The 23,126-nt window shown below is 45.4% G+C and overlaps 1 protein-coding gene across 8 annotated transcripts in view; it reads left to right on the forward strand.

Annotated features, from left to right (window-relative positions):
- MAP4K4 (mitogen-activated protein kinase kinase kinase kinase 4) overlaps nt 1-23,126 on the forward strand; it is a 149,103-nt gene that overhangs the window by 69,488 nt on the left and 56,489 nt on the right. For all 8 annotated transcript variants that reach the window (XM_052664863.1, XM_052664864.1, XM_052664868.1 and 5 more), the window contains exon 4: nt 22,238-22,363. In XM_052664863.1, the coding sequence (XP_052520823.1) occupies nt 22,238-22,363 (126 nt within the window). The remainder of the gene's footprint in view (nt 1-22,237; nt 22,364-23,126) is intronic.

Raw genomic sequence — 23,126 nt, forward strand, 5'->3', positions numbered from 1 at the left:
GCAAGCCAGTCTGAAGAAGCTGAATGTGGGCTGCCTTTTGAGTATGGAGATAAGAGCACACTGATTTCCCTGGCTTAGAGCAGCTTCCTTATAGCACTAGCTTATCGTCCATGGCTGTGCTTGTTCTTAGGTTAGCCAAAGCAAACTTGAAGCCAACAGTGCTGCCGAAAGCTTTTGCTCTTTGTATGAACTGGTTTGGGGAACCTAAAAACAAAGGTCATTCCCATGGGGAGTGCTGGCACTCTGCTTGTGTGTCCTTCAGATGTGAGCTTGCTTAATACTGGTCGGTACAAAATTTTGCAGTCTTTGAATAAACAGTTACCTGGCACAGCTATGAAATAACTGTTCTGTGGAAAATGAATAAATAGGAAATGCATTTACAGTGTGTGCAGCCCTACTGTCCAGTCCCTCCTGAAGCTGATTAACCTCTGATCTCCTCTAGAGATTTAGCTGATGTCAAAAACAAAACAAAACAAAAAAAACAAACTGGTCACTTTCTGTTGCAGGTCAGAGGAAAACAAAACTGAATGGTGTGGTCCCTTGAACTCTAATAACCTGGTCTGGAAGATGGTAGAGAAGAGCTAAGATAGTCTTGCAGGCAGTGGGGCAGCCACTTTGCAACTGCAAAAAGTATGTTTGGACATAATCCAATAAACTTTCCTGATGCAGTGCTGGCATCAGGTTGTACAGAGGGCAGACTTTCACTCCGCTCATCCAAGCGCTGGGGTGGTTGGTGAGACTGTTAGGCTAGAGAAGCATATTTGGGACGAGGGGGGGAGGTGTAAGATTTGGTGCTGCTGTAGGAAGGAGGCTGAACATGCTTCTTCAAGTGGGGCAGGAAGCCCTGGGTGTTATTAAGCATTTTGGGAAACCATATACAACATGGTTTGAATGGAGAGAGCTAGCACTTAGCATGACGGCTCCAGTAATGAGCAACTTCACAGTGGTACTGTGTGGTTGGGTGGAAAATTTGCAACAGGGGAGAGAAGAAAAGAGATGTGAAATGTTCATACACACGTGTTGCTCTACTTGCTTTTTCCAGCACATAGTTTCTTAGTATAAGATTTCCACCTGAGCAAAAGACTGCTTGCATGCATGGCCTGTTGCCAGCTGTCCTTGCGAGTGGATCTCCCTCTATATATTTTAACATGCTTGTTTTGGAACCTGATGGTTTAAAGGCTGGAAGAAACAGATGTTTTCTTTCTGCCATAAAGATCCTTGAGGGCACCATTGCTGCTTCACTAGCATCTATTACCTGTTAACAGCCAAAGAGCTTTGAATGTGAGGACTTAGCGTGGTTCATTTAGTAGCTTTCGCATTGGATCTCTGTATTGAGAGGATGTAAAGTCAGCTGTATTGACTCTGTCTTCTCATCTCCTCCTGCTTTCGATCTGATCTGCAAGGCCTCATCCTATCTAGCAGAAAATGTTTTGCTGCTGCCCCGTAAATTGCATGCAATTTACATTGTAAAGATGTCCTGACTCTGTTTATGTCCACCTAAAGGGAACTTTGCTGTAGGGCAGAAGAATCTCCTCTCTTAGGGAGGCAGTGGTAAAATCCTGCCTGCCTACCCATAGGAGATCCGGGTAGCACCTTGCTGTAGCACAGCTGGCGGTGGTCAGGGTGCTTCCCTTAGCTGAGCTGTGCCGCCAAGGTCAGTTATTACTGATCAGTGCGTGACAGCGAGTGCCTGTGTACCTGAAGCATAGTGCCACGGGCTGCAGCTGACTTCCACTGGCAGATGGGTGGCAGTGCATCTGTGTGTGAAGGTTTCTCAGCAAGTCTCCAGCACTTCAGACAAGCCTGGACTTGCTCCTTAAAAATTTTTCCTTTGGTCTGTTGGTGCAACTGGCCCAGCATTCTGAAGCAAAGAGTGGAAGAGCTGCTGATGTCTGCTGCTGTCCTTACAGTGAGTGGGACAGGTGCTTGCATTCCAGCATTTGGCTATTTTTTATCAATCTAAGCAACACTGAAAATGCAGTTTAACTGCAGGCCTGGTACCTGCAGCCACCCAGAGACCTACAAGGAAGCCACTAACGGCAGTGTGATTTCCATGTGTATTTGAAAGGAACGACTGCTGGCATGTGTGGGAGGGAATCCTAATATCAACCATGGTGAAATCTCTGTGTGGCAGCACACAGCTGCTTTCACTACCGCAATATCTAAGCTCCCTGGTCACACCTGTGCTGACACAAAGCTGAGTACTGCTGCATGCAGGCCCTGCTGAGGGAGCTGTGGCCTGGCTGCGTGACCAAGAGTGTGTTGGAGTTGTCTGATGAGGGTCAGCTTCTATTGGGAAACTGTGCTGTGTGGAGATAACAGCAAGAGGCATGGGGCTGCATTTGGAATATTTTCTGTCAAATATGCAGCGCAGCTCAATTTACCGCTGGTGAATCAGACACACTGTCTGCTCGGGGAAAACAAGACAACTCTGTCAACACACTGTTAGAACATGTGTGCTCTTGTCAGTCTGGGCTGAAATAAAACCCAGTGAGAGCTGTGACAGAGCACCGTGCTTTAATTTTAGCAAGTAACCAGTCAGAAGTGGGCTCTGCAGCAGATTCCTACTGCCAGCATAGGCAGCGGGAGCACAGCTCCAGCTCCCGTCTTTCAGGGGTGAGCTTTACATTTTGGCATTAGGATCAAAGACGGGAGAATTAATTTGCTGTTTATGTTAAAAGGGATATATCTCCTTGAAATGTAATCTTTCCTGACTGTGTTTAATTGTAGTTTCATCAACCCCACCTGCCTGGGGGCTCCTCCTGTTTCTTCTGTGACATTCCGTATTTTTATCTCAACTTCCGAAGGAAATGAGGCTTCTCGGTGGTAGCACGTGTGCCTCCTTGCCTGCTCTTCCGCCCAGTGCTGTTTAGGTCTGCTGGCCAACATTGGCCAAGCGTAATGAGGGAGAAATTCCAAAGATACGAAGTCCCGACGAGTTATGTGAAAGCTGGCAAGCGGCACAGAGGAGAGCGGGTGCAATTTACATCCTTTGCGCCAGGTATGGCAGACAGACCTCAGCCACTGGCCATTATCAGCTGGCTGGCCACTGTTCTGCAGTAAATCAGGAGGAGAAAGTAGATAACTTTTTTTAAAGAGAAAGTTCTAATGCTTGGCTTTCAAGTGCGTGCTGCAGCTACAGGAATGGATGCAGGGTAGCGCATGCAAATTGCTTTCCAGCATTTAAAAATCTCCCTCTCATTCCGTTTTTAGCTTACGGGTCTACAAATAGAATTGCACATTTGAGATTATCCCATGTGATCTCTCCTGTGCTTTGTTTTTAACATGTGTGTATGTATATATAACCGTAAAATAGCAATGTTGTTCTCTAATGTTTAATGAGAGAGAAATGTTTGCTCAAAGTCTCTCGACAGCACTTCTTTTGCAAGACAGAAAGTTTGAGTGATGTGTAGGGAGTTGTTGGCTGAAATACAGTCTTAAAACCCAGGTCCTAAAACTGGAGATTATGGCAGAAAGTGCTAATGTGCAAGGACATGGGAATTTGTTGTACTCCAAGCTGACTTGTAACCATGATTAACACCCCCCTCGTGCCTGAGAGGAAAGCGTTCTCTCCCCTGATGCCCAGTCTCTTAAATATGCAATAGAAAGCACATGGCTGAGCTAAGTGTTAAAAGAGCCCTGAAGATGCTGTGCAAACTAGTTTAGCCGATTGGTCTAGAAGCTGCTCTTTTTCTCCTGAACCTAGAAACATCTTTTCCAGTAAGGGGCTTGTGTACATTCCTGTGGATAGGTTTAATCCAAAAGGGATTAAAGCCCAGAGTGTGCTTTGTGTAGTCTCTCTGGCAGGGAATATTTTCTACTGCTAAATAAATCTGCAAAGGTGTTGCCATTAAACTGCAGGTTGTTGTTTCGTAATAAGCACATGCAGTTCAGTTTTGTTCTCCTGTCTTTGCTTTCTCTTTTCATAGGATCTTGCTTCAAGCAGGAATAAGATGATGGGAATCTGGCCAATAGGGTGTCTTTATGTGCTGACTCCCAGTTATCTTTTCCGTGTCAGGCTTTTCTTCTCAGATGTTTTGGTCTGAAAGAGGTATCTCTGACAACAGAGAGAAAGGTGCAGAAGGAGCTGCTGTTCCTACTTAGGGAGCACATCACTTGTGTATTTTGCATTGTGCCCGTAAGGTAAAACGCTAGCTTCTCTACCCAGCACCGCTGATGCAAAAGGCATGGTGAGAATTCAGCAGCCTGGTTGCTTGCACAGAGCTTTGCTGGATGACGGAGGCCTTTCCCTCTGCCAAGTGTCAAGGTCAGTTCCAGAAATGAACTTTCAATTTTTTGCGTGTCAGTGGATGGATGAGGTGTTTTTGCAGTTTGTCATTAGAGCAGGGATATTTTCCACTATAGCTCTTTCTTCCTGAACTGAGCTTCAGTGTTTGATTCTAGTTTTACGTGAGTTGGTAAGAATTAAGTGGAAATCCCAGTGTAAATGCAGCAGCCCCTATACCTTCAGATAACTGTTACTAGCCTGGCAAAGCACCTTGGATGTGCATGTGAGAGCGAGACGGGAGAATGCACGTTATTACTGAAAATGGCTTTCTGATGTGGAACCTTTGACCAAATGGAAATGTAATTGAGAGAACAGATCCCGGGCAGAAGGTGGAGTGAGCACCCCGGCTGCCTGCTTGACTCCCCCTGTGCTAACCTGTCCTCTTGGCTGTGGCTGCAGACAGCGGGGCTGTGCTGACTCCATGCTTTGGAAACTGTGAGCACAGGCAGCACCACTAGGGAGGGATTTCTTTGTCTTTGGCGTATTTTACTTTGATAGCCTTTTCTCTAGCATTTACTTAATTTTCTCTCTTTTAGTCTGTGAGAGAAAGCTGTTTTTGTAAGGGTTAGACGTTTTTCAATTTGGGAAGTGTACCTAGCCTTGATCTGCAACACAAATTGTTGGCGTGTTGCCATTTGTACTGTTCTTGTAGAAATGAAGGAATCAGCATATAAATTGCAAACTCTTTCCCTTTCTCCATGCATACCAATGTAAACAAACAAACAAACACCGCTACAAATGAATGAAAGGTTTTCTACTCTCAGGGAAGAAAGGAGGAACAGTTTGTTTTCTGTTTATAAATATTCAGATAGCGTGGTCTTCGCAGAACCACAGGGTGGCTGAAGCTGGCAGAGACCTCTGGGTTCCTCTGGCCCAATGCCTGCTCCAGCGGGGCCACCCAGAGCAGGGTGCCCAGGATTCCTTACAGCCGTGGGGCCGTCTGGGAGTCGTGCCCACACAGCTATGGCTTTGCGATGCCTGGAGGAAAGCTGGTCATGCTGTCTTCCTGAGGGCCTCACTGCATCCTCCGCAACCACCTGCAATGGCTGTGAGGGAGGGTTTGCAGTGCTGCGCACCTGGGGGCTTGGGAGAGAAGTGCCAAGATCTTCTGCAGGGATTCCCCCACCCTCTGTTTCTTTCTGCTGTGCAGCAGGCTATTTTTAGGCTGCTTGCCTGCCTCAGAAATTACTTCACTTTTTGTGTTGGACCACTTCCATAGCATTCATTGTGATTCTGAATTCCAGTGTTTGGGATAATGTTAGAGCAAAGAGTTGCGGGGTGGCGAGTTTGATTCAATGACAGAGCCAGAAATTTGCACTGAGGCAGCGTGCCAGTGGCCTCTGAGCTGGTGACCCACAGGAAACTGGCCTTGTGAACCAGGGTTTGGACCATGCTCTGTATTTGCCAACGAAGAATCTTCTTAATCCTGGGTTTAATGGTCCTTTTGCTGGCAAATGGCAAAAGAAAGTGACCAAGGAACAGCTTGAGCCAGGTACCCGAAGCAGATCTATCTCTGAAAGACACCCATTTGCTTTACGTACAAAATGAAAAGCCCTGGTATGTGTATGCTAATGTAGTGCCGTTGCTAACGGACTGGATATTGTTCTTTCTTTCTCCAGGTGTTAGATAGATATGACTTAAATCATGTATTTATTTGATAGTGAAACGGTCCTGAGATACAGGAGACTGTTATGTGGGAAACAAAGCTTGTTTTAACGTTGCTGCTTATGATGCATCTAGCAATTTGCTGCTCTGAGATGCAAAAGCCAATACAGTTAGATCTATTATAGTTTAATTTCCTACAGCTGGTGGATAAAGTAGAAGAATATAAAGCGCTGGATTTGGGCAGAGCATTATACAGTTCAGTAGAAAGGCCTTCTGACACAGTAGCATCCCTGAGGCTGTGCTGGATCTGGAGGGCAGCTGAGACTCGCTGGCATTTAGTAGTAGTTTTTTTTTTAAGGGAAAAATGAAGATGTTTCTTGTACTGGTCTTCTCTGCAGTTCACCAATGCATATGGTGAATATAGTTGTGGGAACTCAGGAGTGTTTGCAAGCTGTATGGTTAGTGGGCAGCAGAGTGTGTGCCTACTGCTAAAGCTTAACATATATGGAAAAGTTGGATTCCAGTGTTTGAGATGGAAAAAATAATACTGATAGTATCAAGCCCACATTGCTGTGAGTTTTTCACGTTTTTTTCTGTATCTTAATTACTAACCACTCATAATGAATCAGTGCCTCTTTTTTGGATTACGGGTCTAATCCACAATCATTCTGAACATATCCATATATCAGTGGCCTTCGGAGTGCAAGTAGCTACTTAGATTAGAGCACGGACAGACAGTTTCTATCACCCTGCTTAGCGTGACTTCATGTGCTGTTGTGTCCTCTCTGAGAAAAGGCCACCTTAACTGTCTGGAGAGCAGCGATTTCTTGTGCGGTCTTTTTGTTTATCTAAATTTGTGTACTTGTTTAGTAAAAGTGATCGCCTGTGTGACTGCTGTACTTTGGGCCATCACTAGAGGGCTTCAGATTGAGAAAATGATTTGCCTACTGCTTGACAGTGGGAGCCAGAAGTTTCCTATGAAATCCAGTACAGTAATGCAACGCTGACCCCTCTGAGTTAATGCTTACTGGTGTTGAGTGGTGTTTTTGTCATCTTCTATTCAGATAAACTAGTTTCATCCCTTTTTTTTTTTTTTTTTTTTCCTCTTTTTCTTTTCCTTTTTAGCCTTGTTCATTTACCATCTTTACAGCATGAATGATCAAACAGGGCCTCAGCAGCCCTTCCATGTGTGTGGCGGATAGGGCTGTGATTAGGTAGCAGCAGAGGAACAGTTTTTTGCAGTGTTCAGCACCTCCCCAAAAGGAAGAGGACATGCTGTAGAGGTTGTCAGTGTGGAACATGCTTACTCTGAAGGCTGGTGCTGCAGAAACACATTGTGTGGTGGTGGTGAAAGCTGGGTTGTGACTCTTTGCCTTGCTATACATGCTGCAGCTAGGTACAGCTTCTGGGGAAATGTGCTCGATGGTGAAGCAAAGGCATGAGGGAATAAAGGCTGTATTGTATGAAAGAAAACTTGAGCTGGATGTCTTGCTTTGAAGATGTTTGCCAGTAAGTTGGAGAGTTGCCCTCAGCCCAGCCTACTTTCAGTGAGGAAGTTTTATAGGGTCATGAAAAGAGGCAATGTCCTTTTTTCCACAGTGCCTTGTTTTTGCTGAAGCAGCTCACATGCACTGTCGTCATTTCTTGTGCTTTGGATGGGAGACTCAGTGTTCACCCAAAGAGAGTTCCGACTTTCTTCGATCTCTCTCCATAGTGTGTGAACTTTGGAGCACATAATGGGTGCAATTCAAAGCCAAGTGTGAGCTCTTTGCTGCTGATCACTTTGGCAGAAACTTCTAGATGCTTGGAGACTGCAGATGGAGCTGATTTGGGGAGAAAGATTTTCAAAACAGGGAGGATAAAAAAAAGCACCCACAACCTTCAAAATTCTCTCTGCAAAGTTTTTGTATTGTTTTGCTGACTTCATAATAGCCTGCCTGTTCTTCCTTTTCCTGTTCTGCACCCCTGCCCCTCACTCTTAGCAATTCACGCCAGCCAGAGTGCAACTAAAGGCTTTTCCAAGCAGAATGCCATTTGTTGGTAACCCGGCAAAGATGAGCTTAACTAGTTCAACCAGTGCTTTGTATGAGGCTTTCCTTTTTGATCGGGCTTTGGGATTTCTACACGCCTCTCTTAGAGCGACAGCACCACAGGAGACCCTGGCCATGACAGGCTTTGTTTGAATGCCTGTAGTCTGGCAGAAGCTGACCTCCACAACACATGGTCTTTCACTTAGCTGCCTCTCTCCTGCTATTGCAAAGATCTGATTGCTGTGTGTGGGATTTCTCCTTCCGCGATGCTTAGTAATGTTTCCAAACCGACTGGTGGCTCTGTTCCTTGGTGGCAGAGCTGGAGCTGGCACGTTTGGTGCGATCGCTCCCTTTGTGCATGGCTTCATTGTCAGACAGCTCCGCTCTGAGCAAATCCAGTGCCTTAAAGCACATCCTCTTGAATTTCGAGGCTCTGCACACAGTCCAGGTTTCCTCGTTCAGATGTAAATGGCCCCCTCCCCACCCCCCAGCATTTTCGCTGGGCTTAATTGCTCTTTGTTCCATCTCAAATCAGTGTGATTAAAGAGATTTTTCAGACTGTCACTTCATCGTGTTACAGGACTAGCATAGTAAAAAGTTGTAATATCTGTTAGGGTGAGTACCCCAAGCATAGAATTACAGTCCTTTTCCTGCTTATGAATCATCTTCCCAAGAGACCCTGCGGTGATAGCATTTCTTTTGTTTTAAAGGAAAAGTCCCTGAGAAGGAGGCCATTTATTCAGATGAGAGAGGCCGTCTGTTTTTGTTTCTTTTTAAACATGCAACTTTCAAATTTGTTCTGTGTCTGTTCCAGACGCTAACATTGAGCACTGCTCCCGTGCAGATGTCAGCGGGTTGAAGATGTGGCCACTGGGGGCTGAGGAGATGCAGCCTTCCAGTACGTAAAGGGAGCTTCTAGACAGGAGGGAGACTGACTTTTTACTCAGTCTGATGATGGTGGGACAAGGGGGAATGGTTTAATCTAAAAGAAGGGAGATTTTTATTAGGTGTTAGGAGGAAATTCTCTACTCAGAGGGCGGTGAGGCGCTGGCACAGCTGCCCAGAGAAGCTGTGATGTCCCATCCCTGCAGGCGCTTGAGGCCAGGTTGGAGGGGGCCCCGGGCAGCCTGAGCTGGTGGGGGGGCAGCCCTGCCCATGGGCTTTGAGCTCCCTTCCAACCCAAACCATTCTATGATAGGTCAGATTGTTTCTAAAGAGATCAGATTGTTCTCGTAGAGAAGGATTTCAGTGAAACATGTTCATTTGCAGCCAAGTTGCTGAGTGTCACTTTTTAACAGTGGAGATGAGGAGGAGGAATGAGCTGGTAACTACATCTGAAGGCTGCAAGTGCTGGGAATGAGGGCGTGAAGCTTCCTACTTGGGAGGTGGCTTAGCAGAGATGTGCGTGTGTTGCTCTGCCGTGAGGACCAGCAGGCAGCCATGCCATAAGTCATCATGACATGGTGCTTGCCAGTCAAGAGGATGCTCTTGGATAGGAGCAGGCTGCTCAAGGCGTAGCTGCCTGGGGATGGGGAGAAGAGACCAAAGCTCCAGCAGACCTGCTGCACACACATCCTCTTTCTGCCTGCCTTTCATTTTGAATACTTGGAGTGCTCGGGAAATGGAATAATCAACCAACCGACCCACCCATCTACACAACACCCAGCCTGCAGTGCTCTCCCCCCACCACAGGGGCAGCCCTTCTTGGTGTGCCTGTGGATGTGCACTTATACCCTGTGCAGTTTTTGTTTCTGTGCGGACTGCCCCACACTCAGTTTCTTTTAGAGGCATTGGGATTGAGTTAGAGCCAGCCTGGGGAGGGGGATTTGAGGCAGGGGCTGTTGGCAGCCCTGGTTTTGCATGAGGGAACAGCAGGGTGATGCAAGGGCTGGTGACAAGAGCTGGGACGGGGAGCTCCAGTCCTCCAACTCTGCTGTAAGCAGAGGCTGTCAGGGACTCAGCTGAAAAGAGAGAGCCTTGTGCTAGGATCAGGGATGTTTGTTTTTAAACTAGAGAGAAAGATACTGTAGCAGCTCTGATTTTTGAGATGAAATACTGTTTAATAATCGCAAGCTTGTTTGCAGCCCAGCAGCAGAAACAAACCTGTACTGTAATATTAGGACCCATCTATGTTTGCTCCAATCCTATTTTCTTGGCTGTTAATCATGGTCTCTTTTTCACCTGCCCAGCTAAGGGTAAATGCAGCTGAGGAGCTGAGGTGTGATATTTTGTGCCAGCATTTATTGCTTTTATTTATCCCAATGGAGGTGGAGGGAGTGTCCTTCTCAGGCAGGCAATAATTACGTGGTTATCATCAGCTTCCTTGCTTGAGAAGGGGAGGAGGGGAGATCAGGAGCTGCGACACCCTGTCTGATAGATGGACACAAGCATCTTGTGGCTCTGTTCATTGTTAATTCACTCCTGCAGCACCGCTCAGCTGTGAGGTTTCCAAGCGTGCTTGGCAGCACTGACAACAAAAACATCTGGTCCAAGAATATAGTTCCCTTCTGCTGGCAGCTGCATGAAAATGATTTTGTACATAGTGGCGTGGTGCCAAATGCACTTACTGGTACACTAAAGTGCACAGCCTTTATAGCGCTTTGGCAGCACAGGGTGATTTTAAATACCGTGCGTAAGTCAGCATGAATCTACCAAAGAAAATCAAAACCTCAGCGATTGGTTTTTATAGAGAACTTGCTTATCAAGTGTGCACAGATGTGGATCTAACTGTACCTGCCTAGCAGCTGCTCCTGTCCAATTACAAAGGAAAAGCCTTTTGCTAACAGCCCTGGTTGTCATCTGTCCTCTGGCAGGGTTTGGCATGAGCATGAAGTAAAATGCGCCCCTCACAGATGTCCCCGAATTCCTCTGTTGGCGGTTGCTTTATTTGTTGGTGATAGTCTGTCTCCTCTCTTGTTTTAGAAAAAATGCAATGCATGCTGAAGAAAATGTTAGCTGTGAATTGAGTAGTTTGTGTGTCTGCTGGTAAATTATAATTTGAGTGATTGGACCTAATAATTATAGAGTCATCATCATCATCTTGTCAGTCAGATGTAAATTACTCTATAATGGATTTCCTTTTTGAAAAGCCATGTTTCCGAGTGCGAATATATTTTAGAGTTAAAATTTAACACCCTTATTCCCTCCTGTCTTTAAAACCTTTATGGTTATAGGTCTCCTCCTTGTGTGACCAAGCAAGTTAAAAACAGGTCTTCACTCCAGCGAAGTTGCTCTTGGACTGTATTTTTCTCATTATTTCTTTTCTGACGTGGTGTTCATTCCCACAGACTAGTACAGCCACTCAGCGTGGCAGCACTTATTCACCCCCAAAGTTGCTGCTCATAGGCTTCAGGGATGCTGTTGAAGAGCATGGAAGAGCAGAAGGCTTTGCATCTGCTTAGGCATCTATTGTGGGTTCGCCTTTTACAGCAAGAGCCCTTTGCTTCCTAGGACAAAGTGGGGAGTTTTATGCAGGTTTCCTTCAGGCAGGAGCAGTGTATGTGTGTGTTTGGTTAGGGCTGGCTGTCTTTGGCTACAGACCTGCTCCTTTGTGCTGAAATTTTTGGGGAGCCTGTTTTTACTTAGGGGAAGAATGAAGGAAGGGAAAGTGGAAATAGGGGTGAAGAGAGGAGGAGAAAATTCCTGCTGCTGGTTTGCCAAGTGTTCTTTGCTTGTGGTGTTGATTTTTTTTTTTTCCCCCCCGTATCCAGCATGGGTATTTTCTGGGGTAATTTTTAAGGGGAAAATGGAATTTATAGAATCACAGGATGGCTGAGTCTGGCAGGGCCGTCTGGGTCCCTCTGGCTCAAAGCCTGTTCCAGCAGGGTGCCCAGACCCATGTCCAGGATCCTTTTGGAGATCTCCCAGGGAGGAGACCCCACAGCCTTTAGGCAGCCTGTGCCGGTACTTCACCACTGGCAGAGCATGGAAGTGCTCCTGGTGATCAGAGGGAGCTCCTGTGTGACAGTTTGTGCCCACGGCATCTTATCGTGGCACTGTGCACCACTGAAAGGAGCCTGGCTGCGTCCTCTGTGCACCCATCCTTTGGGTATTTGTGGTGATCCCCCTGAGCTTCCTTTTCACCAGGCTGAAGAGTCCTGGATCTCCCAGCCTCTCCTCATAGCAGAGGTACTCCAGGCTCTTCATTGCGGTGGCCCTCTTGGACTCTCTCCAGTATGCCCATCTCCCCCTTGTACTGGAGGGCCCAGAACAGGATGCAGTATTCCAACTGTTACCTTATCAGTGCCGAGAGGAATTTGACAAGGCTTGAAAGGAAAATAATAAATGAAAGAATGACTTGGTGAATTTGAGGCCCGCTCATCTGATCTCTGTAATTTTTTTGTTCTAAGTATGGTCATGCTTTCAACCAGATATAAATTGCTGGTCATTTCGTCCCCTCCGTGCCTTTCCCTCCCTGTGCCATCCTGGCCTTGCCAGAGCGCTATTTTGCCAGTGTCACCTTGGGCAGGTTTCCCAGCCTCCCTTCTCTTCCTGGCACACAGTGCCTGCTCAGCCTGCTTCACACGCTCTGCCTCCTCTTCTTGTGAGAAGAAGGGGCACTTGGCCACTCCACCCACTGCTGTCACTCGTCATGGCTGGCCCTGTTCGCACGTAGAGCAGAGGAGGAGGCCGTGGGTTACCTGTGCAGGCTGAATGGTGACTAATGCTGGTCCAGGGGAACTGAGGTGTTCAACCTTCAGGCAAAGATTACCTGAAATTAAGACTTGTAGAGGCTTGCGAATTCTCACTGTGTCATTCAAGCAGGTTTGTAAGACACATGTACAGATTGGACGGTTCGTTTTATTTCTGTGTAATTTACATATTTTGGCTGGCTCACAAAAGAAACCTTATGTTAAATGTCAGATCATGATCTCACACACCAGTCTCCTTGCTTACAAGAAGTTTTTTGGAGGCTGTGCTGTAGCCCAAATTTTGAAGTTTTCCTTTTGTGGATGTAAAACAGAGCACAGGTTAAGGGTGACGTGTACAACAGTCTTTAAACTTGGGTATGATGCGTTCCTAAGCCAGTGTGTGACCTATGATGTTGAGGGCGATGTGATGGCAGTTTATTCAGTAGGGTTTTGCAGGTGTACCTAAGACAGACTTCTTTAAGGAAGAAGTGTCCTATATATTTCTTCGTAGTACAGGCCCAGTGCAATGCTTCTTGTTATACAGGTGGATTTGGGTCTACAAAGAAGATGCAGTAATTCTTTGTTAAGGGCTTTCCACAGTACTCATTTTCTGATAAATTGCAGGGCTCTTTAGTGTAGCTCTCAGAGTTTTAAATATTTGGAAGGAAAAGTTGCAATACTTGCAACATTTTAATGAGGAGGGTTTGCTTAATTAAAGCGTGGAAGACTTGGGGAATGCAGACAGCTGAAAGATCAGCAGTGTGTTATGAAGTTCTTCCACCTACCAATTGATATGGTTTCAAAAGCCAGTCAGTAATAAACCTTGCAGTGTTCCATTACCTGTTTGCTGTCATTTCAGCAGATGGTTGATGTTAGCAATGACCAAAGCCTGGATTCATTTTGTCTTATTTTAGGCACTTAGTTATTGTGTTGAAGCTTGATGCACTGGGTACACACAGCATAGCGTTGGGTAAATGGTGCCTGTATAAGGGGTCATGTCCGTCCACCTGAGGTAGGATGCATCCTACAGAGTGGTGGATGTCACCAGCAGGATTGTGTCTCCTGGAGATCAAAGGTGCGTGCTTCATGGCCACTGGCAGTTGCAGTGGTGTTGGTTTGTGCTCTCCCATTTGTTTAAAATTTATTTTTTATAATTGATTTGGGAGTACCATCTCTAGTCTGCTCCTCTGCTTCACAGGTCTGTGTTTGCTTCTGGACTAAACACTGTTATGTACTGAGCAATGCATGGCCCTTCATTGCTGTCAGGCATGTGATAGAGCTTCTGAATTTCTCGTCAGCTACTTTTCCAGCCCAATCTCTTTTAAATAAAATATCTATGTGAAACAGCCCCAAGGAAATGCTGAAGTAGGATTACTTTTCCTTGCTCTCCTTTGTTCTGCTCCTGTTTGGGTGTGCATGGTGACAGCTTTTGGTTTCATGGTTGCAAAATTCAGGTCTTTTTTTTTTTTTTTTAAATGAAAGAGGGGTTGCAAAAATCTCTTTTCTCTGTACATCTCATCTGTAGGACTTACTGGTTACTTGGGTATGAAGCTGTGTACTGAACAAATCTGTTCAGTAAGGAAATCACTGTGTTCATTAAAGTATAGGTTACTGTGGCATACTGGCTAAAAGTGCATTTGTGTTAGGCCAAATTTGTTGTTTGTCCCATCTTAAATTTCTGTAATATAACATCTTCGTGGTGTTTTGTGCATTAGAAAAACACTTTCAGTTGTTTCAGCCTTTTGTTTTCTTTCCTCTCCCAGATGTTCGCGTTCTGCTCACTCTTCTCAAAGTTAATATCTAGTTTCCCACTAGATCCTGAATTTATCACTGTGTCTCTTCATATGCATGAAACCTGTGGGACTCAGGAGCCTTTCCCAGATCCTGTGTCCCAGCAGTGTCTGGACTGCACATCCAGGGAAGCAACCTATAGGTTGCTGCCCTTTTGGATGGAGACCTGCTGTCTGAATCTGGGTGTAGGGGGGGCAGCAGCCAAGTGGTGTGAAGATGCCTCTCATGGCTCTGTCATCACCCCAGAGATGCTGCTTTCCTTGTCATCAAATATATACTGAGATGGGAAGCAGAAAAGCCACACAACTTTTTGGCTTTGCATGTGAAACTGTTTTTTCTCTGTTATCTATGTTTCTTCTCTTTCCCTGAGCCCCAGACCTTTGCATAAAGCAGAATGTTTTAACCTGTTTCCTTCGCAGACAGACATTTTTGATACCTGCTAGCAAGGATTTAAATCTGAGACTGGATGTGGAATTGTATGGCAACAGGCCTTTTTTAGCATGAATTATACTGGCAGAAGTAGAGTACTAACCCTTCCCTTTTTGGCAGGAGCTCTAGTGATGTAAGTACAAGGATAGCTTGTTGCATAACTTGTAAATAATTCAGGCTTGATGAGGATGGACAATTGTAGATTGATAGATGAGAATGCAGTCTGAGCAGGAAACGCTTTTAGGGAACCATGACCAAGGATCAAGGGACCAGACTTGGAAATATTTGCAGGATTTTGCCCTTAGGAGGCTTCTCTCTGGGTTGCCTTCTGAAAAGCCTTTGGTGCTTTGGAGTTCTGCTGGGGGAGGTCAGCAGCAGTGCCTTCCCTCTGCCTTTAGCACAGCTCATTCAGTGCCTGGCAAAGTCACCAGGGGCACATCAGGCAAGAAAGGAAATATTGTTGTCGTCGTGATTGGCAGAGGAGGTGGCTCTGGGGAAACAACAGACAAGTATTATCTTCACGTGGCTCTTGGCTCCTTCCCCTGCGCACGTGATTCCCTCTTGTGCTCCTGCACAATACTGCTACACAGGCTCCTTTAGGCAGTGCTGGGACCCTGCTGAAAAGCTACCCATCCCTCGTGCTTCTTTGTCCAGTTAACTTTATTGTTGCTTTATAGCTGAATCCTCAGCGATGGCACTGTTGCAAACAATTTGGCTCATTTTCTTACTTGTTTCAGATGATGCCTTTAGTATGCAGTAGAGAGGGTGTTGAGCCAAAGGGAGATGAAGCACTCTCTGTTTGGTGTGTTGTGTGAAGTGTGTTTTTAATCTGCTTGACAAAATCTAATGACCGAAGGTAACCAAACATAGTCCTAAGGACAGCCCTTTTCTCCCAACCATTTCTCACAAAAAAGATTTTTTTGACCCTTCGGAAAGCAGCCCAGCTGTCTTTAGCTACTGTACTTCTCAAGCAAGGTCCTGCTATATCTGGCAGCTCAAAGGCTTATGTGCAGCTCACAGCATCAGGATAGGCTCTGGGAGGCTTCTAACCAGCAAAGACTACAAAGGGCTTTCTCTGCATGGGCTGCCCATGTGGATAAGGGGCAAAGTGACAGCAGTGGTGGGAGGGTGCTCCCTACCCCCACTATTGCATGCTGGATATCCAGTGCTCCTGGGGTATCACTGAGCATGTGGTGCAACAAGCCCTTATTCTTAAGCACAAGCAGCTTGCTGGCTTGTGGAGAAGTGCATGTTTAGGAAAAACTGGAAGGACAATGCAGAGAAAGAAAAGGCACCGATTCCAAGCTGGAAACAGACTGTGGGTGAGGGGTCTGTGAAAGAAGGGCCTTGCACATATGGTGGGACAGACACAGGGAGTGCTGGGGCTGAAAAAGTAATAGAGGATGGAGATGGCAAACAAATTTGCATGAGGTCTTTACCTTGAGGGTAACAAAGCTCAAAAGCTCTCTAAAATGCTCTAGGAGAGTGAGTTGTAGTAACAAAGTTGGAGGCTCTTGTATATTAAGATCTAGGAGGCACTGCATATGGACTTGTAAATGTTTACTGCATGTCTTGATTAAAGTCTTTTCTATTCAACAGCTTAGGCTTTCCCTCCCAAGAAGCCTGTGCTTTTTTTTTTTTTTTTTTTTGACTATTTTGTATCGTATTCCCAATTCTGACACAATTTTGGGGTTGGAAAGGATTATGTTTCTCCACATAGCATTCTCAGTACTTCAAGCTCTTCTGCTTTTCTCTTTGTATGAACTTCCCACCTTGGCAGGCTCTGGCAGGGACTTGCCCAGCATGTGGAATCTCATTTTTATTGTGGTTAGGTTCCTCCCAAAATTGCGATCTCCTTCCCGTCTTGAAGGCAGTACCACAGCTCCTGGTTTGAATACTGCTCTGTGTGCAATACTGCCCCAGCTCCTTGTGCCAGAACTTCCCTCTTGTGTGTGAAACTTTATTAGCGACTGTGTATATTATGGATTCCAATACCAGAAAAGGTCACCTATTGTGCTAGGCACTATTCAGACTCTCCCAGTTCTGGACAGATCCTTCTTCAAATGGATGCAAGCCAGACTAGGGGTGTGGGGAGAAGGGAGGAGAGAGGATGTGACACACAAGCAGAACGGTGGTTTGCAAAAGTTGGTGTTGTGATTTATCCAAGAAGGTTTTTGTTTGCATTTGGAATATTTCATGACTTTTTTTCAGATGGGGGAGAGCAGAAGTTATAAGAGAAAGGGAGGGGAAAGGAAAATAAACTGGATTATGGTCCTCTCCTGTTGCCTTTCCTTTTATATTTTTGTTGTTGTTGTTTCTCATATGGTGGTGAGTTGGTGAAAGAAAAGATGAGCTGTCATTTCTGGTGCCTGTTGAAGGCAAAACAATTTCTACCGTCTTGGGGCCCGTGGTTTAGTTCTCCCTTTCTTCTCTCACAGAGAAGCTGTGCTGATGCTCCTCTGTGCCTCCCTGCATGCATCTGAATTCTCTGATAGTTGAGAGTCCCAAAGCCTAGAGGCTGCTGCTGGAGCTTGTGGTTCATAGCCAGCTGAGCTCATCCTGAAGTCCTGGGTACAGTGCAACCAGCAGCCATTCTCCAGGCAGTGCAGCCCCTGGATATGGGCAGGCAGAGCTTTGTGGTGGCATGGGAAAAAGCAGACAAAAGGAGACTTAGAGACTTCCTTTCCCCCCCTTGCCTGAATATTTAGGTTTCCACTGCTGGGTAGTGTTATTAATTAAAACACTTTCTTAAAGCTTATGACATTTGTAATGGGAAATTTTTTATTGTCTCACTTCTTAAATCAAAAAGGGAAATTGCTGAAGGGATGAATTTGTATTCCTCTGCAAACTGACATAGGACAGTATGTAAACTACTTGGAAGCTTAGATAAACTTGATTTTACTTTTGTCACTAAGGTCTGTTTTCCTGTAACTTTGCTTGGCCATGTTTCCTCATTCATGTTGCCCATCATCCTTCACTAGGGTAAATAAAATTTTCTGTAATTCTCCTATGTTTCTCCTCCCCTACCTGTGGCATCCCTTGAGATACAAGTAAAGCCTGGCAGTCACCACAAGCTGCTTTTTTGAGGCAACCACAGAGGCAACCTCTTCCATCAAAGGGAGAGAGAATGTAAGACCACCATGGACATGCCCTGGGGTACTTCCTTGCTGTACCTTTAGACTGTTGTCTTCCTCCCAGCTCCTGACATACTCTCCATGTATTATAGAGCATGGAAAGCAGTGCTGCTGCCTGTCATCCCTAGGTCTGTCCCTGAAAGACAGGCACTCCTGGTTCAGACTGCTGGTGGCCTCACAGAATCTGTGGAGCAGGGACAGGTTGGGACTGCCTTCCTCAGTATCCTGAGGTGTCTGGACAAAATATTTGATTATCTGAGATACTGGAACAGGTTGCCCAGTGAGGCTGTGGATGCCCCCTCCCTGGAAGCATTCAGGGCCAGGCTGGATGGGGCTTTGAGCAACTTGGTCTAGAGGGAGGTGTCCCTGCCTATAGTAGGAGGTTGGAAATAGATGATCTTGATGGTGTATTTCAACCCAAGCTATTCTATGATTCTGTGTTTCTTTCTAGAGTTTCTGTTCCAGTCTCTTCCCTTCCCCCCATGGTGTCCAGTAAAGTGCTAATGAATTCCTCATCCTCTCAAGCTTAGTATAAACAAACAGAATTTTCTTGCAGTAATGAGTGGTTGTGATGAAGGATGATAGAAGGGTGAGCAGGATCCTCAGAGAACAGCATCCTGGTGCTGCAGCAGTGAGCAGACTGGGAAGCCAGTAGGTGGCACAGCGAGGGGTGGCTGGCCTGCTGCTAATTGTCGTGTGGTAATGCAGGCGTTTAGGAGTAAGCCTTATGCTCCATGGTAGATTTCTGTGCATGTGCTTTGTAATCTTGCAGCCGAAGGCCTTTTGATAAAAGCAGCCTCGTGTTGAGAAATTCCTCGGTGTTGTGCTGGTGTGGCCATTGAATTTTGGAAAGGAAACAAGTGGAAAAGGAGAGGAAATCCACTCCAAGCCTGATTTAACCATGTGACTCCTGCAAAAGTATAGCTTACTGCAAAAATTGCTGGTAATCAGACATGCTGTCACAAACAGACAGTGAATGTAGAAGTATAAAACGCTCGCACCAGCCCCAGCACAGGCCCAGACAAAGAATATTTCAATGAGAGTTTGTATCTGCACATAATGGCTTAAAGTGGTAATTGATGCCAGCTGCATAAAATCACTAGGAAGGGCTCACCAGCTGCCTCTCGCCTCCAGTGGAAAAAAAGACGCAGTTTTGTACCCCTTCGTGAAAGTGCAGTCTCTCCTCAGTCACATTTAGTTTTTCCCTTTGTGATCCTGGGCAGTGCCAGCAGGGACAGCTTTGAAGGCCAGAGATGAGGGAGCTTCCTTCCCCCACGTCGGCCCTTGTGTCCGAGTCCCAGGATGGCCCCACGGGTGCTTTCCTTGTGGGGTGGCTGCAAGCTGCTCGCCTTGCCTCGCACGTGGCTGCGAGCGGAGCTGTGCGGAAGTGCTCTTATCTGGTGACATTTTTGGGTGGGACTCATCTCACCCGAGCGAAGACATCTGCAAAGTCAGTGTCTGGATCTTTGCTGATGACCTCATCCTCCTTTTGTAGTTAGGGGGGAGAAATAAACACCCGTAGGGTTTATATTGTTTGGCCTCTTCAGATGTCCACGTTGGAATGAAGTCAATTCTACCCTGGAAAAAAAGAAAAAGGTCCTGAATCTGGAACACAGCAATTCAGCTCTTTTACTATTTTATTTTTTATACCAATTCCTGTCCTGTAGCCGTACTGCAGCAGGGTGGTTGGACTCGATGAGCTCTGGAGGTTCTTTCCAGCCCCTACAATTCTGTGATTCTCCACGCTGATTAAGCCTTACGGTCACTCCAGTCTGTTGCCTCAAAGTCTTCGGGACTTGGTGCTAGAGAGCTATTGATCCACACTGAGTAAGTAGAGTCCTCCAAAGACTGGCAAGGCTTACCGAATCTATTTGTTTCCGTAAGCTGGCAATCGGACTGGACTGGACCTGTAGGTGAGACACTGTGGACAAATGCTCAGTGACAGCTCAAGTAGCAGTTTAGCACCATTTCTCATCTTAGCTAAGGGCCGCCGCAGGCTGTGGTGTAGGTGCCTTGACAAAGCCACAAGGAAAAAAGGATAGAGCAGTGACAGCCTATAATCTGCTGGATCTCTGGACCTTTGGGTTGGGTGTTTTTTGGTGGTTGCTTATTTTTTTTGTTTCTTTGGGGTTTTTTTCAGAAATGGATTCTGTCTAGGCATCGTCATTTTGGCTGCTGTTGTTATAATAGATAAGCATGAACAACTTTTAGGACATCCTGCCCATTGTATTGTAAAAGCCATTGTGTTTATGCGCTGGTGGTAGGAAATAATTTTCTTATAAAGAGTGACTACAAAATAGCAGATTGTCCAATTATACTTAGTAATCTACCAAGCATAATAGTCCCAAACTATTATGTCTAGCAGAGCTCCCAATGCAGCTTTTTTTTTTTTGCCTAAATTCAAAGCTCAGAATTGTACTTTCTAGCAGTGATCATGTATATTTCTTATACTATTTTTTTTTTTTTTTTGACTAAATAAAAAAAGATCACACAACAGCAATGACAGCAGAAACAGCTGAGAAAACCCCAGGTTAGCTTTTGGCTCAACAAGCCGTGCTGATAATACTGCTTTTTCCCAGGGCTGCTGTTTGCTGGTAACTTTGATTTACTAGATAATATTACTGTTTCGTTCAGCGTTCCAGAAATGCGCAGTATTTTACTTTAAAGAGGCATCACGAGAAGATTTAAGAATAGTTTATCCCTGGTGCATTTTGGGAATTCTCGCCCAGTGATGTATGAGTAAGCACTGCATCCCAGTGCTGGTGTATTTCAAACAATTGTTTCCTTTACAGCACGCGGTGGTTTCCTTCACTAAAGCCATGCGTACCAATGCATGTAAATAGTTAACATGTAGTCAGTATTAACATCTGCATTTGTCGTGGATAGGATGTTTGATTGCTGGTGTGCTTGAAATTGCAAGGAAGTTTAAAGCTTAAAATGTAATCAGCTTTGACATACAGGATAATCAAAACACTCGCTGTCATCTCAGCCAGCCTGCCACCCTAGGGAGCAGAGGTAGCAGCTTCTTCCTGGAGTCAGCATAAGGCAGAAAAGTGGCCCCTGGGTATGTAAAGCTAAAAGGTTGTGGAGCAAATAAACACCCCGACTAAATGGGGAAATCAGCTCTCTTTTAATTAGCTGCCTTGAGTCGGGCGAAGTGAGGACTCCCACTGTCTAGGTGTGCTTACAGAAAGGCCAGGGAGTGCACTGGTGGTAGGAGAGTGGGATGGTGGCAGCTCCTTCTCTCCTGCTTACTGTCTTCACACATGTGCATCATTGCCTTTGCATTGCTCCAGAAGCACGCATGGATCCTTCTGTGTAATGCACCCTGCTGTTATTTAACTTGCGTATTGTTGGTGCTCTTAAGAAGTGGTTGTGTAGCGTTGCCCCTTTCAAACAGCTGTGTGGTTTGTTCTAACGCTGATCTCATGTATGGTGAGGACAGCCTCCTCTCACCTGAGCTGCTCTCTGCTTGGCACAGCTCTGACAAGGGCGAGCAGGGGGAAGTCCTTCCTCTGCCTTTGTATTGCAGCATCCTGTTTACGGGTCGGGCTCCCAGCCCTCTTTTCCTGATGCACTTGCTTTTCCTCTGTGGAGCCGGATGGAGGAGGAGGAAACCTGTGTGTGAGGCGAATGCCTTGTTCATGCAGGGAGGGGAATTCCTGCTGCACTGAGCCCGTCTGGTGGCATTTAAATAGAACAGGCTGAAATCCTTACAGGCAAGCAAACAAACAAACAAACAAACAGAAAAAAGAAGAGAAATAATACTTATTGTAAATTAACAGATTTTTCTGTGTTTTTTTTAGTTCTCTGGGTTACATAGAATAGAAGTCTGTTACATGCATATTTGTTTAAGGCAGTGTAGTCACAGGGTTTTGGATGAAGACCAGTGCATTTTAGGAGGAAGTTTTTCACACAGAGGGTGGTGACGCACTGGAACAGGTTGCCCAAGGAGGCTGTGGATGCCCCATCCCTGGAGGCATTCAAGGCCAGGCTGGATGTGGCAGCCTGGTCTGGTGGTTGGTGACTCTGCACACAGCAGGGGGGTTGAAACCAGATGATCATTGTGGTCCTTTTTTTCAACTCAGGCCATTCTGTGATTCTGTGATCCTTTGCTTACCTTTTGTACTACTGTAAGATTAGAGAAGTATGGGTCTATTTGAGACAATCTCAATGAAGAGGATTTTGTTATGAACCTGGGGTTTGTTTATTAAGTATGATGATGATATCAATTCAACTTTTTAAAAGCCACTTGTATAAAAGAAAAAAGAGCATAATTTATGCCCATGGTATATTAAGCATACATTTTTTGGTTTTGCTTTTCCAAAGGATGAAGAAGAAGAAATCAAACTGGAGATTAATATGCTAAAGAAATATTCTCATCACAGAAATATTGCAACTTATTATGGTGCTTTCATTAAGAAAAGTCCTCCAGGACATGATGACCAACTGTGGGTAAGCAGATGTTTCTCAAGCATGTTCATGAGCCTTTCCCTTTTGCAAAATATTTGCAAATATCATTATGGAAAGACTGCCTAATAGAATTTGGTGCTTGCTTGAACAGATAGAAATTGAATAACATAGGCTAATGTGATGTCTGAGCTAAGATTTGTTACTAGCACTGTATTTGCTCTTTAAGTAATTTTTTTCCCCATTTCAAAGATGGATAGTAATGTGTTTCATGGGAACAAGGCAGATGAGCTGAGCAGTAGGAATGCGTGGCTGTGAAAGTAAAGCTGCACTTGAAAATTCTACCCGTTTCTCATTGCATCTCATCTATTCCCTCCAGAGGACTGAAGTTTGGGTTTGAAATGGCAGTGTAGAGACACGAGTACACGCTCTTGTCTCCTATAAATAAGTGGGAATTATAGATTAAGATGTGTTGCAATGGTGTGGTCAGCTTGATTCCTTCAGCACTGTATGTGCTCTTACTTCTGTTACTGCTAATGCATTTTGCACAGCTGAGCATATCCAGATTCCCAGTATTAAATTACAGTGATTAAATCAGTCCTAGAAAATGTGGTAACTAATGTGAGACATATTCCATGTTTGTCTGACACACATTGGAGACATTTGTTTTGGATCCACTTTCAAGGCAGAGAGGTAAAATAAATGATATTATGAAATATTCTGTGCTTCATGAGGGTTTCCCAAATCGGTGCAGCAGAGTGATTATTTTACTTTGCTAGGCAGCTGGAAACTGTGTTTAATGTTGATT

Source organism: Tympanuchus pallidicinctus, unplaced genomic scaffold (assembly GCF_026119805.1).
Source record: "Tympanuchus pallidicinctus isolate F22 unplaced genomic scaffold, pur_lepc_1.0 scaffold6, whole genome shotgun sequence".
NCBI classification, from domain to species: domain Eukaryota; kingdom Metazoa; phylum Chordata; class Aves; order Galliformes; family Phasianidae; genus Tympanuchus; species Tympanuchus pallidicinctus.